General features: G+C 65.1%; 7 protein-coding genes across 7 annotated transcripts; 4 read left to right on the forward strand and 3 right to left on the reverse strand.

Annotated features, from left to right (window-relative positions):
• Positions 1–582: 582 nt before the first annotated feature.
• MICPUN_82234 (predicted protein) lies at positions 583–1670 on the forward strand (the record flags this gene model as incomplete). The annotated part of the gene is made up of 2 exons (XM_002502285.1): positions 583–677; positions 779–1670. The coding sequence occupies 2 exons, from the start codon at positions 583–585 to the stop codon at positions 1668–1670; spliced, it is 987 nt and encodes a 328-aa protein (XP_002502331.1).
• A 66-nt stretch (positions 1671–1736) lies between these two features.
• MICPUN_58972 (predicted protein) lies at positions 1737–2676 on the reverse strand (the record flags this gene model as incomplete). Its single annotated transcript, XM_002502661.1, has 2 exons — positions 1737–1776; positions 1853–2676. The coding sequence occupies 2 exons, from the start codon at positions 2674–2676 to the stop codon at positions 1737–1739; spliced, it is 864 nt and encodes a 287-aa protein (XP_002502707.1).
• A 1300-nt stretch (positions 2677–3976) lies between these two features.
• On the reverse strand, positions 3977–6760 carry MICPUN_82306 (predicted protein; the record flags this gene model as incomplete). Its single annotated transcript, XM_002502662.1, has 3 exons — positions 3977–4699; positions 4757–6476; positions 6572–6760. Coding segments are annotated over 3 exons (2632 nt in total), but the record flags the coding sequence as incomplete, so codon positions are not given.
• Positions 6761–7582: 822 nt separating this feature from the next.
• On the forward strand, positions 7583–8848 carry MICPUN_81532 (voltage-gated ion channel superfamily; the record flags this gene model as incomplete). Its single annotated transcript, XM_002502286.1, has 1 exon — positions 7583–8848. A coding segment is annotated over one exon (1266 nt), but the record flags the coding sequence as incomplete, so codon positions are not given.
• Positions 8849–9988: 1140 nt separating this feature from the next.
• Positions 9989–11089, forward strand: MICPUN_58975 (predicted protein; the record flags this gene model as incomplete). The annotated part of the gene is made up of 1 exon (XM_002502287.1): positions 9989–11089. One exon carries the CDS (start codon positions 9989–9991, stop codon positions 11087–11089), a length of 1101 nt encoding a protein of 366 aa, XP_002502333.1.
• A 261-nt stretch (positions 11090–11350) lies between these two features.
• Positions 11351–13345, forward strand: MICPUN_58976 (predicted protein; the record flags this gene model as incomplete). The annotated part of the gene is made up of 1 exon (XM_002502288.1): positions 11351–13345. One exon carries the CDS (start codon positions 11351–11353, stop codon positions 13343–13345), a length of 1995 nt encoding a protein of 664 aa, XP_002502334.1.
• On the reverse strand, positions 11958–14888 carry MICPUN_105653 (predicted protein). The gene is made up of 3 exons (XM_002502663.1): positions 14810–14888; positions 14365–14586; positions 11958–14224 (listed from the first exon to the last, which is right to left on the reverse strand). The coding sequence occupies exons 1-3, from the start codon at positions 14852–14854 to the stop codon at positions 13457–13459; spliced, it is 1035 nt and encodes a 344-aa protein (XP_002502709.1). The 5' UTR covers positions 14855–14888; the 3' UTR covers positions 11958–13456.
• Positions 14889–14932: the final 44 nt, after the last annotated feature.

Below are 14932 nucleotides of genomic sequence, written 5' to 3' on the forward strand. Positions count from 1 at the left end.
TCGGGCGTACTACAAGATCGAGGAGGCTTTCGCTCGGTCGGGGGTTCGGGTGCAAAAGGGATGGAAGTGCGTCGACGTCGGAGCCTCCCCGGGGGGTTGGACCTCCTACCTGTCGGCCAGGCTGAGCGGCGAACGCGGGCGCGTCTGGGCGGTCGACCCCGCGGCGCTGTCGGGGCTGGACCCCATCCCGGACAACGTGACGCACCTCAGGATGAAGGCGGAGGAGTGCGAGGGTGCTTTGCTCGCCGACGCCTTCGACCGCGGACTCGTCGATGGAAGCCGAGTCGGAGTCGGAATCGTCGACTTGGTGGTGTGCGACGCGAACGCGGCGCCTATGAAGGTTGCGTCGATGCTGTCGGCCATGTCGCGACTGATGAAACCAGGGGGGTGGCTGGTGACCACGTTCAAGAACTTTTGTCGCGGCGCCGCCGAGTGGGAGCGCGAGGTTTGCGCCGGCGCCGCCGCGTTGGCGCGAGCCGGTTTCGAGCGTCCTCGCGTGTATCACCTGTTTAGCAACTGTCCTCAGGAAAAGACGCTGGTGGCGAGGTACGTCGGGGCGACAGAGGAGTAGGCGCGCTTACGATGACGGCGTTGACGCGCATCACCTCGTACAATATTCTCGCGCAATGCTACGTACGAAGCTCTTACTTTCCGCACAGTCCCTCCTCGTGTCTCAAGTGCGTTCGGGTTCCATCCCTTTCGTTCGGGTTCCGCCCCCGTCCCTTTCTCCTCGCACGTTCCCTCGAGATCCCGATACTCACCCTGCTCCGTCCCGCAGATGGAAGGCGCGCAGCCGCAACCTCGTCAACGAGCTCGCTGGTCTCGACTCTGACGTCCTCGCGCTGCAGGAGGTTGACCAGTACGAGGAGTTCTGGCAGCCGTGGCTCGTGGAGCGGGGATACGACGGGGTATACAAATGCCGCACGCAGCTGACCAAGTCCAAGCGTGATGGCTGTGGGCTGTTCTTCAAGCGAGACAAGTTCGAGCTGCTCGCGAGGCGGGACATCGAGTACAACGACATCGCATGGGGTCGGCCGGTGGGGTACGTCCACCCCGAGGGGAGCCCGGAGCCCACGGAGGCCCCGGTCGACGCCGACGGGGGCGCGAACAAGTACATCCGAGATTGCGTCGGCGTCCTGGCGCTGCTCAGGTCAAAGACGGCGACGGACGGGTACGTCATGGTGGCGTCCACGCACCTGTACTGGGATCCCGCGCACGCGGACGTGAAGCTCGCGCAGGCTCGCAGGCTCCTGGGCGAGGTGGAGCTGTTCCTCGCGTCGAACTCTCCGATTGGCTCGGTGCCGGTGGTGACGGCTGGGGACTTCAACTCGGTCCCGGGCAGCGAGGTGCACTCCGCCATGCTCGGAGGCTTTGGCGGGAGAAGGTTGAGGAGCGCGTACGCGGCCGCCATCGGGGAGGGGGTGGTGCGTGGCGCGGACGGTGGCTCCGATTCGTCCGTCGCCGTGGGGAAACACGGGGAGCCCGCGCACACGAACGTGACCCCGGGGTTTACGGATTGCATCGATTACGTGTTCGTCGACGACGGCGTCGCGGTGAGGAGCGCGATGCCGCTGCCCGGGAGGGACGAGGTGGCGACGGGCCTGCCGGACGCGACGCGGGGCAGCGATCACCTGCCGCTCACCGTCGATCTCGAGCTTTGGAGTCGTTAAGGTCACGCGGATTAACCCTTACTTATTACGAGGGTACCGGGGCGGGTTCTCACGCGTCGAGCTTTTTCAGTTCCCTCGCGAGCTTCGCCTCCATCGCGGCGGCAGCCTTGCGCTTGATGTCCTCCTTCTCGTCCGCCACGACCCGTCGCGCCACCTTCGCGCCCCCCTCGTCCACCAGGAACGCGTTGTGCACCACCGCGGAGAGCACGTGGTCGGGGCGGTGCGGCGCCGAGTGTTGCATCTCAATCTTTCGCGCCGCGCGATCCGTCTTTTCCCGCCTCGTCAGCTGGTAGTCGGGGGCGTGCATGCCGTAGGACGTGGTGCTGCTCATCCACAGGCCGGTGAGCACGTCGCTGCCGCCGACGGGTTGCTTTCGACGCATGGGGTGAACCCCCCGCTTCGTCCAGAAAGGTTTCTCCGCTCCCTCGTCGTCATCCTCCTCCGTCGGCGGCGCGCCGTCGAAGCCGGCTTCGAGGTGCGACATGAGCACGCCCGAGCGGCCCCTGTCCGGCCCTCCCAGCGGGTCCACCGCGCCCTTCCTTATGCTCATCCTCGGTATCCCCGCCCACCCGCCGACGTCGCTCTCGCCGGTGCCCGCGGGATCGGCGACGCGGCTTCGACGCCTGGCAATCTCCCCCCGCGGATCTCTCCCGTCTGGAAAGTTCGGGTCCCAACGCTTCTTCTCCGGGGTTGGGACGAAGTCGTTGGGATCGTACTGAAACTCCCGGTTCGTCGTGCGCCAGCTGGTGGCATCGCCGAAACCCACCACGGAGTCGGTGGCGTGCGAGCGCTGCGAGAGGCGGCTTCCGGGTCGCGAATCGCCGAAGGATTGCTCGTGCGTCGTCTTCCACACGAGTTCCTCCGCCGGAGCCGCATCCCCGGCCTCGCTCGGCGCGCGAGAGCCGCGACGGGAGTTCGCCAAGCTACGGGGCTTCCCGGCGAACCGGGTCTTGTCCGCCGACGCGTCAGTCTTCCATGGAACCGGTTTCTGCGTCTCGCGTCCCATCGTGCGCGACCCGCGAATGGCGACCCAAATTAGGGATTTCGGTGGCACTGCAGGTGAGATTGACTGGCAGATAGCAGACTGGCACGAGGAGACGAATGAGGGAGAGTTTTGCTGACGAACACCCGCCGACGTCTACGTACAAAGCCTACTCAACGGCTCGCTCAAACCTCCGCGGAAGTGGCGAGCTTGATGACCCTATCCCGCACCGCGAGTTCCGCCCTGCGCTCCTGCACCGACTGCGCGAGATGCTTCAAGTTGGACGCCGTCGCCGCCGCCGCGCCCAAAAAGAGCAGGACGATCGCGACGTCGCCGTCGAGCTCCCAAAACTCGCGCAGCTCCGCGATCGTCCGCTCCGCCGCGACTTTGACGCAGCACGATCCGGCGACGCCCTTCGCGATGGCGTACGCCGCCCTCGCGACCCGCGGGAGCACCGAGTGACACGCCCCGGCGACGCTGGGGGCGACCGCGACGAGCGCGAAGAGATGCGGCGCGAAACGGGTTATGAAAAACGCCAAAACCTCCGTCGGGTACGAAATCTTTCGAAGCGACGAGTCCCCGTGCGGGAACCCGCTCGCGGCGCGCGCGAATTCCCTCAGGCTCTGCGCCCCCGCGTGAACGTGCGCGACGGACGCCAGCGTGCAGGTGGCGAGAAACCTGCGCCGGTGCGACGCGATCGTGCACGCGAGTAGCACGAACGCGTCCCTAGCGGAGTGGTCGTTGTGCGCCGACGCGGTGACCCCGGGTATCGAGTACCTCCCCGCGCCGACCGCGACGGCGAGAAGGCGGAACGCCGCGAGCGCCCCGGCCGCGACGGCGACGTACGCCGCGAGTCGTTCGGCGTCCGACCCTAATGCCGGGGCGGCCGGGTCGATGATCGCGTTCGCCAGGTTCGAGACGGAGAGACTTTCTACACAGCTGGCGACTCCTACACAGCTGGCGGCTCCGACGCCGAGGGACGCCACACACGACGCAAAGGGATATCCCAGCCTGGACGCGCGCGCCAAGAGGGTGTGAGACTCCCCGGTCTTCAGCGCCGTGTCCTTGCCGCCGCCGCCGTCCGAGGTGATCACGACGAGCAAGGCGGCGGAGAACACCGTGGCGATGAAGTGCGCCAGGACGATAGCCGCGGTGGCTGCCGGAATCAGTTGGGAGAATTTGTCCGAGCCGAAGACGTAGCCCGGGATTGACGCGACGGCCCAGAGGCACAACGCGATGCCCGCGACGACCCACGACCTTCCCGAGGTCTGTCGCTGCTTAACCTCCTTGACGGTCGTCGACCCGATATCTTCCTTGACCCAGGTCATCTGAAGGTCGTGGATGAGGCGATGCGCGAAACCCGCCTCGCAGTAGGCGAAATAGAACTCGAACATGCGCAAAAACTTGCGACTGTACCCGAGTCCGAGGACCGTCTCGGCCCTGTGCATCATGCGCTCGCGCCACAGGCGAAGCGTCACCGCGTAGTGCTCGCCGATATCGTCGTAGCTCTGCAGCTTCAGCCCCACGGGGTTCGCCGCGCCGGTCATGGCTCCCACAGACGGCAAGTGCCCACCTGGGAAAATGTACGCGCGGATGAAGTCGCTCTCACTCTTGCAGTAGCTCTCGTAGCGTTCGTCAGGCATGGTGATGACCTGGATGGCAGCCTTGCCCCCGGGTTTGAGCGCACCCGACACCGTCTGGAAGTACCCTGGGAGATGTTCGTGTCCGACAGCCTCGAGCATCTCGATGGATATGACGCCGTCGTAGACGCCATTCTCGTCGCGGTAGTCTCGCATGACTATGTCCACTCTGTCTTGCATGCCCGCAGCCTTAACTCTCGCCCTCGCTTCCGCGAACTGTTCGTTGCTGATCGTCAGCCCCGTGACCCTCAAGCCGGGGTAGCGCGTCGCCATGCGGATCGCGCAGGTGCCCCAGCCGCAACCAATCTCGAGGACGGACTGTCCGGAGCCGTCGCCGTCGAGCCCGAGTCTGTCGATCATCGCGTCAATCTTGGCGTACTGCGCCGACTCCAGGTGTTTCTCCCGAGCTTCAAAGTCATCCTCGGGGATCGCTCCCAACGCCGAAGCCACCGTGCAGGGACCACTGTCGAGAGGCTGGTGGATACCCGAGGAGTAGAGCATCGTTTCGTCCAAGAAGAGCTTGTAGAACGCGTTACCCGCGTCGTAGTGGTACTCGATGTTCTTCTTGCTTCCCTCCTTCGTGTTGCTGAGAGCCGCGTGCGCGGCGAATTCCATCTTCGCTCCCAGCCAGTGCAACACGCTTCCGGCCATTCCCACGATGTCGTTTCCGAGGGATGGAACGCCGGTGTCCGCTCCCTTGCTCGCACCCGTGTTCGCGGGATGCCCGGAGCAGAGCATGTCCAGCAGCTCGTAGAGCTCGCAATCGAAATCGCCATTCATGTAGGATTCGCCGAAACCGATATCCGCGCGCAGCACCGTCTGCATGAACATCCTCTGGTCGAACACCTGCACCGTCACCGTCTCCGAAAGCGGCTTGCCGTCGACGGACTCGCCCAGAGTTTGCCCGGGGGGCAAGGGCCTGCCTCGCATGGACAGCTCGTCGCCGTTGGGTAGGATCATCTTAAAGCAGCGGCCGGGGGGCACCCACGACCCGCCGACGCGTCGAAAGAGGGGAAGCGCCGCCTTGGTCGTCCAGTCAAGGTGGGGGTCGCACGGTCGGGGGTCCCAGGGCACGGAGCTCTTGCCGAACATCTTATCCGCCACGTGCACGGCGGATCGGATCCCGTCCTCGTGGAAACCGTACCCGCACCACGCGCCGCAGAACCAGACCCCGCCCGAGCCCTGCAACCCCTCAATCGTCTTTTGCGCGTCAATCGCCTCCTTGTTGAACAGGGGGTGCGCCAGGGTGACGTGATACTGCGTCGACTCCTTGGACGGGGGCGTCGGAGGGTTGAGCGTGACGAACAAGTCGGGGGTACCCTGCGGCAGGTTCTGGAGTAGGTTCACCCAGTACGACACGCACACGGACTTGTCATCAGAGTCGCACCCTCGCGAGCCCTTGAGGCAGTTCCAACTCGCCCAAGCGTCTCGGTTCCGGGGCATCAACGACTCGTCGCCGTGAAGGTACACCTCGTTTGGCTGGTATTTGATGGCACCCAGCGCGGCCTTCTCCGCGGAGGACGCGGCGTCGCCGAGGATGGCGAGGGCCTGGTCGGAGTGGCAGGCGAAGACGACGTCTTCGAACAGCTCCGACGTCGGTTTGTTGCCCCCGGGTCCCTTATGGGTCACCTTGACGCCGCCCGGCACGCGCTCCACGGCGATGACCGGGGTTGACGTGCGAACGTCCGGGAGCGCGGCGCACACCGCGTCCACGTACGCCTTGGACCGACCCTTGACCACCCTCCACAGCGGTCGCTCGATGACGTTCAGCAAGTGGTGATTGACCCAGAACCTGATGAGCGTCGTCACCGGAAACGCCATCGTGTCCCGGTCGGAGCACGACCAGATGGCCGCGCACATGGGGACGACGTAGTTGTCGACGAAGAATTTGGAGTAGCCGTTCGTCGTGAGGTACTCGCCGAGGGTCATGGACTCGTACTTGGCGGACTTTGACGGATCGAGCACCTCGGGCGCGCGCTTGCCAAACTTGAGAATCTCCCTGATCATGTTGAGGAAACTGGGCGAGACGAGGTTCTTCTTCTGCGCGAACACAGCCTTGAGGCCGAGCGATCCCCACTCGACGTCGTCGGTGGACAGCGCGAAGGACATGTCGGAGCGCTCCGATTCCACGCCGAGCTCGCTGAAGAGGCCGACGAGGTGCGGATAGGTCGTGAGGTTGAACACCTGCGAGGGGAGCGGAGGGTGGAGAGGAATTCAATTCGCAGTTCCTCGGGGTAGGGTATCGCGCGTGCGCGGCGGGCGTCGGTGGCGCTCCGTACCTGAAAGCCGAGGTCGACGGGCCCGGCGGTGGAGTTCACAGTCAGCGCGTGACCTCCGCACACGTCACCGGACTCGAATAGCGTGACGTTTTTGCCGTTTCGATGCATCAGGTAGGCCGCGCTGAGGCCGGAGACGCCCGAGCCGACGACGGCCACCGACCCGGCGCGAGCCTTGGTGGAGGCCGGCATGGATTATCGGTGTTGGTCGACGCGTGGAAGTAAACTTATGTCGCGACGTGCGGCGGGATCGTTCGAGGAAGACGTGCGAAGGTATTCGACGGGTTCGTCGCGAGCTTCTGCCGGATGTGCCGGTCTTGCGTGTGCTGCACGACTGGCGACCGCGTGGGAATTTCCAAAGGGCACCTTTTGCCACGTCGCTGCGCTTTTTGGACCCTTTTTGTGGCTGGAGCGGCGCTATTCCCCGAATCGCGAGCAGAGTTCTTTGACGCAATCGACGGTTTATAACTCAAGGAAACCAGAAGGCGAATCATCGGACGGATCATATTCCACTTGTCAGCGCTCCGGCGACCAGTGGTCTCTTCGCGACATAGGCGCTTGCGCCGGAAAGCGGGGTCCACGCACCGTCTTCGTGCGGCGAGCGTTCCCATGGCGGCTCATGACGACGGCATTCCTCGTACCCCCGCGTGCGTGGATGAAGAGCACGTCCACGTGCGAACGGACGCGCGCGCAAATGTACGCGAGGCGTCGATTCCCGAACCGTCATCGACCCTTTCGTCTCCTCGCTTGACTCTGCGTGCGGGCTCGAGGTCAGACCGCGCCGGTGAGCAGATGCCGACGTCCGAGATTCATTCCGATGGGCGAGCTCGTCTCCAGCGCATGAAGTCGTGGGGCGCAGCCCGCATCGATACTTGGAACGCCGAGGCTCGAGACGGGAAGCAGCACTCGGCGCGAGCTAAGAATGGGAGACAGACATGGCGCAGGGTCCAATCGCCGGGAGTTCATTTTTTCAGCAAGCTCGGCTACATTCTGACCTTCGGCGAGCCCATCGCGATGGAGAACGTGCACGTGTTCGACGCGGGGTGGGTGGAAAAGGTGACGAGGCATCCGCACTGGTGGGTGATCCACCCGTTCAGCCTATTCCGGCGCCGCTGGGACATTGTTCTCATGCTCTGCCTCTGGTACGTCGCGCTCTGCGTCCCGTTCGTCATAGGATTCGAGGTGCAGTACGAAGAGACGAGCGCGTTGTACGTCGTGGATAGGATCGTGGATTGTTTCTTCATACTCGACGTGGCGTTCAACTTCCTCACCGGGTACACCAGCCAAGATCACGCGACGATAGTGATGCAGCCCGGCAAGATTGCGAGGCACTACGCCAAGACGTGGCTGGTTTTCGACCTCATCGCGTCCGTCCCGGTCGACCTGATGCTGGGCAACTTCGTGCGGGTCATGAAGCTTTTGCGGCTCGTCAAGCTGTTTCGCATGCTCCGCCTTAACCGCATCTTGCACAGGCTGGAGCGCAAGATGAGCATCAAATATGGGCTGTGGCAAGTGATCAAATTCGCGTGCGTGGTTCTCTGCCTCGGGCACTGGCTCGCGTGTGCTTGGTACCTGATGCACACGCTGGAGAGCGGCTGGGGCGAGCGAGCCTCGACGGCGACGGGACTAAAACCAACGTGGGTAGACGCTCTCGCGGAATCCCACGGCACCGAGCCTCTGTATCACCAGAGCCGGTGGAGCCAATACCTCACCTGCGTGTACTGGGCCATGACCACCATGACCACCATCGGGTACGGCGACATCGTTCCGAGCAACGTGGACGAGCGAATACTGACAGTGTTTGCGGAGTTGATGGGCAGCAGTGTGTTTCTCTACGGGCTAACCCAGGTCACGGGGCTCATCGCCAACATCAACTCGTCGGATGTGGAGTTTCAGAAGCTGATGGACGTGGCCAACGAGTACTTCGAGTTTCGACAGATCCCGGTGCCGCTGCGGGTGAAGGTGCGAGAGTTCTTCCACTATAAACGCGCATCGAGCCTGTTCTACGGGGAGAAGAAGTTGTTGGCGCACGTCTCTGACAACATTCGCGCGGAGTTGCAGATGTGGTCGCTGCGAAGGGTGCTGAACAAGACGCCGTTCCTGAGAGACGCGGATGAGAAATTCGTGAAGCTCATCGTGCACAAGCTCACGCGAAAGATTTACGGACCGCGTGAGATTGTCATTCGAGAAGGGGACATCGCAGACGAGATGTACTTCGTGGCTCACGGCGAGGTGGAGATACTCGTGGGCCGTACCAGGATCGCGTATCTGGACGCGGGCGCCATGATCGGCGAGATTGCCGTGGCGATGAAGACGAGGCGGACCGCGACGGTTCGCACCGTGACATTCACCGAGCTTCTCGCGCTGCATCGTTCATCGTTCCAACGCGCGGCCCGAGCGGTACCGGAGACGGCGCAGGCGATGATCGGATACGCCGTGCGCCGACTGCGTGAGGCGTTGTGGACCAGGGTCAGGAGCAAAGTTCGGCTCATCTGGTGCGTCAACGCCATTCGGACCAACGCCGGGTACGAGACGCTCGGGAATTCGTACGATGAGCAAAGTTCGGCTCGGTTCTCCCAGGGCGTCGGCGCGACCGACCAGTCACTGGGAGTCACTGGGACGCTGTGTCGCTTACCGCGCTCCACGAGTCTACGCGGGATGATCGGTATCGCGAGGAGTGCAGGCCGGGTCGGTTCGACGACGAGCGTCGCGCGAGGAAGCGGCGGATCCGTCGCCGAAAGCGGCACTCGCCATTCCGCTCCGGCTGTCTACGGGGACTCGAGCGACACGCCAGCAGCGACCGCGGTGGACGTTTACGACGTCGCCATGGAAGACGTTCCGCTTCCATCGCTCGTGATGCCTGATGAGACGGCCGGAGCAGACGATTCTACCGCTTCGACGTCCGCGAAGCGATCCTATTTGGAGCAGGAAGCCAGGCACGTAGCTTCCATAACGTCGCTCGCCGCGTTTGCCGCACAACAGACGGCGGCGCGCGTCGACGGCTTGGCTCGAGAGATCGAGGGAGTGGGAAAATATTTCGGGGATGAGGTATTATCCGGCGCGACGAGTCAACGCGCGACGGATGTTGCGTGCGACAGTGCGTCTGAGGAGTTGCTGACTCTCCTGCGACGCGTCACCGCGCATCTGGAAATTGCGGGTGAAAGGATCGCGGCACACGTTGGAGGAGAGAGAAGAAGGCTGACGATGGTTCCGAGCACGGCGGAGGCGCGGGAGTTGACGTGATGGCGCATGTTTAGTACGTCTTGAAACTCGTTTGAAGTCCCGGGGGAGAAACGGTGTCGCTCAGGAACGCGACAATCCGCAGGGAAAATGTTGCCGTGGTAACGCTCGTCGCTGACCGTTGACTTTCTCGTCAACCCCAAGGCCCCACACTACCCCTCCCGCACTTGCCAGGGAGCCATGCCGCTGCGCAACGAGCGACAGGCCTATTGGGATGACATCGAAGAGAATATCGCGCTCGCGCCCGCGCTCTCCGCCAGCGCCCGCCTCGCGCGCGTCTGCCCGGAGGCTGCCGCGGCACAGGCTGAACTCAGATCCAGGCTCCACGACCTTGAGATCGATATCCGCGCGACCGAGCTCGCTCGAGACCGTTCCCACTCGCTGAGCGCGGTCGCCGCTCGCGAGCGCGATGCCGCGGCCGCCGCTGAGGAGAAGCGCGTCGAGCTCGAGCGCGCCGAGGCGTTCGTCCGGGGCAGGCTCGAGGGCGACCGGGTGCACGGGCGCAGGCCCGCTTTCACCCGCCCCGAAGATCTGCCCCGCGCGGGCTTGGGCCAAGCCAGAAGGATGGGCGCGCTCGGAGGACCCGGGCAGGCGGACTCGAGACTCCGACACCATCCCGGAGTCGTCGCACAGGCGCAGAGGGAGGCGAACGAGCGATGGGGCGCGGCGGAGACGGGCGGCGTGCTCATGGGCGGCGGGTACACGTTCGTGCTCGAGCGGCAAAGGCGCGACGCGGAGGATGCGCGGCGGCGCGCGGAGAACGCCGCCAGGGAGCGCGCCCTCTACTTCGAGCCGCCCGAAGAGGACCACGACGACACGACGACGACGGGGCGGTACGATCGCACGGGGCGGTACGGCAAGGAGAACGGCGATGAGAACGTCGAAGCGACGACCATTCGACGCGGCGGCTACGACGGTGGCGGAGTCGGCGACGCGCTCAAGGGATGGCCGACGCGTTCGAGGGACGCCCGTGAAGTCGACCTTGACGCCGACGATGAGAGCGAGCTGCCCCCGCCGCGGTACGGCGCCGCGTCGGGTGCCTCGTCGGCGATCGGCGCGGAGCGGGCGTCTCACTCGTCTCATTCGGCTCATCATTCGTCGGCATCCGGCGCGGTGTCCGGTCGCGAATCCGAGGCGGGCGCGACGTGCACGAGATGGCGACGATCCGACGCGTCGTCGACCAAGTCCGGGTACGGCTCGCAGCTGGCGATGGTGTCCGGCGGGGGCGGATCGTCCGCGCCGCCTCCGCCCCGGCCCCGCACCCGCAGCATCATATTCTGAGTGCGCCCGGACGGCTTGAGGTTGTGTACGTCTTTATAGACAGTAGAATCATTAATTAACATTATATTAGTTTATTTATATATATTTAGGTATGGCACATTAGTCAAGATTCGTCTTCAGACGACAACTCGTAAAAATCCTGCAACGGAGGGTGTTGAAAACGCATTCCCGCGGACGTCGCGCCACAGCGCGCCGCGCCGTGCGACGACCCCGCCGCGCCGCGAGCCGCGCGGTCGAGGTGTCGAGTCGCAGGTTCGCGATATGGTGCCGCGTCCGGAGTCGCGCGCGGTCGCCGAGACGGATTCGCTCCTCGGCTCCGCCGACTCCCATCCCGCATCTCGCTCGCCCTCCCGCGGCCCGAGACTGGCGGTCGTCGCGGTCGCGGCGTTCGCGCTCCTCGCCGTCGCGGTCGCGGCGACGGGGAGTTCCGGCGGCGTCGGGAGCGCGTCTCTCGCGTCGCTCGGACTCGGCCGCGCCGGGGGACATCCCCGTCGCCACCGGCCCGCCCCGTGGGACAGCGCGTTGTACGGGCACCCGTACAGAGAAGAAGAAGCCGCGGATGCCGATCGTGATGTCGACGCCGACCGCGACGATGAGGGACCGCGGGTAGTAGGCGCCGGGGCGCGCGGGAGGGAGAGATCCGCGCTCGGAGCGACCCCGAGCGCGACCGCCACGCCCGCGCGCGAGCCCGGGAAGGGTGCGACGTTCAGCGTCGAGCAGCCCGGCGGGGTGCCCAAGTGGGCCACGGCGGAGGGTGCGAGGGAGCTCGCGCGATGGAGCGACGCGAGGGAGCTGCCGGTGGCGGACGCGGCGGCGCTGGGAAAATCGCATCCACGGGCATCCGCGGGCGTTGGAGACTCCGGCCAGCGATCGACGAACCGCCAACGAACGCGCGTCGATCCGGAGGAGACGTCGACGAAGAGGGGGAAGCGCGCGCGGGTTCAAACGCGGGCGCCGAGGAAGCTCGGCCGGTTGGAGGCGGCGAGGGGAGGGTTGCCCGCCGCCGAGTGCGTCGACCCGAACCGGCCGGGCGGACCGACGGGCGCGGAGCTCCTCTGCCGCAGCTTCAGGGGCGACGCGCGCGCGTGCCAGGTGTACACCGCCCCGGGTCAGACGTGCTGGCACAAGACGGTGGGCAACGAGTACATAGATCCGCACAGCGCGTCGGATGGCGGCGTCGGTCCGGTGTCCATGCGAGTCGACCCCGAGGCGACGGTGGAGTGGACCGGGCGGTTCTACGACTGCATGAGCGGCGACCCCGAGTACACCCGAGTCGCGGAGGCGCCGTACCGGCTGCCCCTGCCCAGCCTCGGCGCCGGGGGCGAGATCGATTTGGGGGGAGCGCCGCGGAAGAGCTTCGCGTCGAAGCCCGGCACGGCGTACTTTTACTCCTTCGTGCACGTCCCCAAGGCGGGCGGCACCTACTTCAAGTCGCTGCTGCACCGCTCGGAGAGTCGCAGGAACGAGAAGCTTGGCGGGCCGGACCCGAGGTGGGACGAGTCCGTGACCAAGGACTGGACCACGTACCCGCTCGTCGACATGACGGAGCAGTCCTACGCGAACGTCATGTGGCGGTACGTCCACCGCCACCCGGCGAAGATGTTCGGGGGCGACGGCATGCGCGCCAGCTACGAAGCCGGGTACAGGGCCGTGAGCAAGGGCGCGCTGTCCATGGGGGCGTGTGATCACATCGACGCGCCGTGCGCGTACCTGACGGTCCTCAGAGACCCGGTGGAGCGGTACATGAGCCACTACTCGTACCTCTGCCTGGAGGGGAGCGAACACATGACGGGCTGGAAGGAGGCGTGGAAGGCGCGGTCGGCAAAGTACGCCGAGCGGGGTTGCCCCGCGGATCCGGTGCAGTTCTTCGACCAGGTTGGAGGGTTCGTGCAGCTCTTCGCGCCGGGCGCGAATCCCAACACGCGGTGCGCGGTCGAGGCGGCCAAGCGCAACCTGGGCAGCGGGTGCATGCGGTACCTGCTGCTGGAGAAGCTCGACGACGGCTTGGCCAGGATGCGCGCGACGCTGCCCGACTTTCCAGACATCGGCGCGGCGGATTCGGAGTTTTCCGAGGCGAGGCGCAACGGTAGCAACGACAGGCTCACGCCGACGACGCGTAAGAGGCTGGAAAAGTACCTCGGCGACGAGCGGATGATGCGCACTCTTCGTTCGCTGCTGGCAAACGAGATTGACGTGTACGACTGGGCCGTGGAAAACTACGAGCGCCAGTGGAGCGGCGACCTGCTCACCTGCTGAGTTTTAGGCATAGAATAATTAAACGCGTCACGTGCGCCATCATCACAAGTTTTCTTATGTAGTACTCTCTTCGTCGCACCCTCCTCTTCTCTCCGAACGAGGGGTCACGGCTCACACGGCTGAGCTGGCGGCGGTTCTGATCCCCTCCCGTCTCGCCTGCTGCCTCGCCTCCTCGAGCGTGTGACCTCCACCCCTGAACGCCGCGTACACCATCCGAACGGCGTTCACGGACACGATCAGCGTCACGCCGAAGAGGCACACGCCGAACGCGTACACCCCGCCCGTGCCCTTGTTCTTTTCCATCGCAGCCGCCGTGGACATGATGCCCGCGAGCGAATACGTCGGCGTGGAAAACGCGGACGTCGGCGCGATAAACGCGTACATGCAAAACGCGATGTGAGCGAGGTAGACGACAAAGAACCAGAGGTAGTTCATGGCGCTGTCGTTCTTGGCCGCGCTGTACAGGCGTTTGTACCAGAGGTAGAAGGCGCCGGGAACGCCGGTGAGCATGTAGACCAGCGCCATGAGCCACGCGCTAAAGCCGCTCTCCATGCCGGTGAACATCGCGGCGGTGGCGCAAAACAGAAAGTTGTAGACGAGCGACAGGGTGAGCAGCAGGAAGGAGTAGTACGACATCTTCACCGCGGCGGCCACCTGATCGTTGCGAATATCCCCATCGATGTCGTGGTGCCATATGACCCAGTAGCCCGGGATGGGCCAGTTTTTGGGCCTCCCGCCGCCGGATGCGCCGAGCTCTCGCTCGCGCCGCGCGAGTTCCTCCTCGCGGCGCTTGAGCTGGCGCTCCCTCTCCTCGAGTTCGCGGACGGTGACGCTGCTGGCGATGGCGCCGTTACTTGTAACGGCCGCGGGTTTCGGCGCCTGCGTTCGTTCGTGTGATCGAGGATGGGAGCGAGTGGAGTGGGTCAGTCGAACGGATGGGAGCGAAAGGAAGCGGCGGGTCGGGCGCATCAGATCTTTCATTCCCGTTCGGGGTTCGGTTGCGAGGGAAGGGGACGCACGTCGTAGGCACCGCCGCCGACGCCGCCGTACGATGACGACGCGCTATACGCGGATGCCCCCGCGCCACCGCCGCCGTACGCGCCCGTATCGTACGCTCCGAAGGTGGAGGTCGGCGCGGGCGCGGCGGGAGCGGGAGCGGGAGCGGGAGGTTGGGATCCGCCAGTCTCGAACGGGTTGTCGTTCGCGCCCTGCCCCGCGCTGGCGGTCACGCTCGGGTCCTGGAGCGGCGCGTGGAGAGGGAACGTGGGCACGTCAGCATGTGCGAGGGGACGGGAGCGGCCAGAGTCAAACAGGCGAGGAGGCGGGTTGAACGAGTCCGCGCCGGGCAGCCTGTTCGGGGTGACATCACCCGGTCCACGCGCTCGGAAGCAGGAGGAATAACTTGGACCAGCATCGAAGGAACGCGGAGAGTGAAGGGGCGGAGGCTGCGTCGTCGCGCACCTGGAACGGGTTGGGCTCCGCCCGCTCCTCGAAAGGATTGTCGGCCATGGTCGCCTCGGTGAGCTCTGTCTGGGTAGCCTCGGTGAGCCCTGGAGTGCCCCGCTGTCGGGTCGCTTTTCTCGCGAG

The sequence above is a fragment of the Micromonas commoda genome, chromosome 5 (genome assembly GCF_000090985.2).
Source record: "Micromonas commoda chromosome 5, complete sequence".
NCBI lineage: Eukaryota > Viridiplantae > Chlorophyta > Mamiellophyceae > Mamiellales > Mamiellaceae > Micromonas > Micromonas commoda.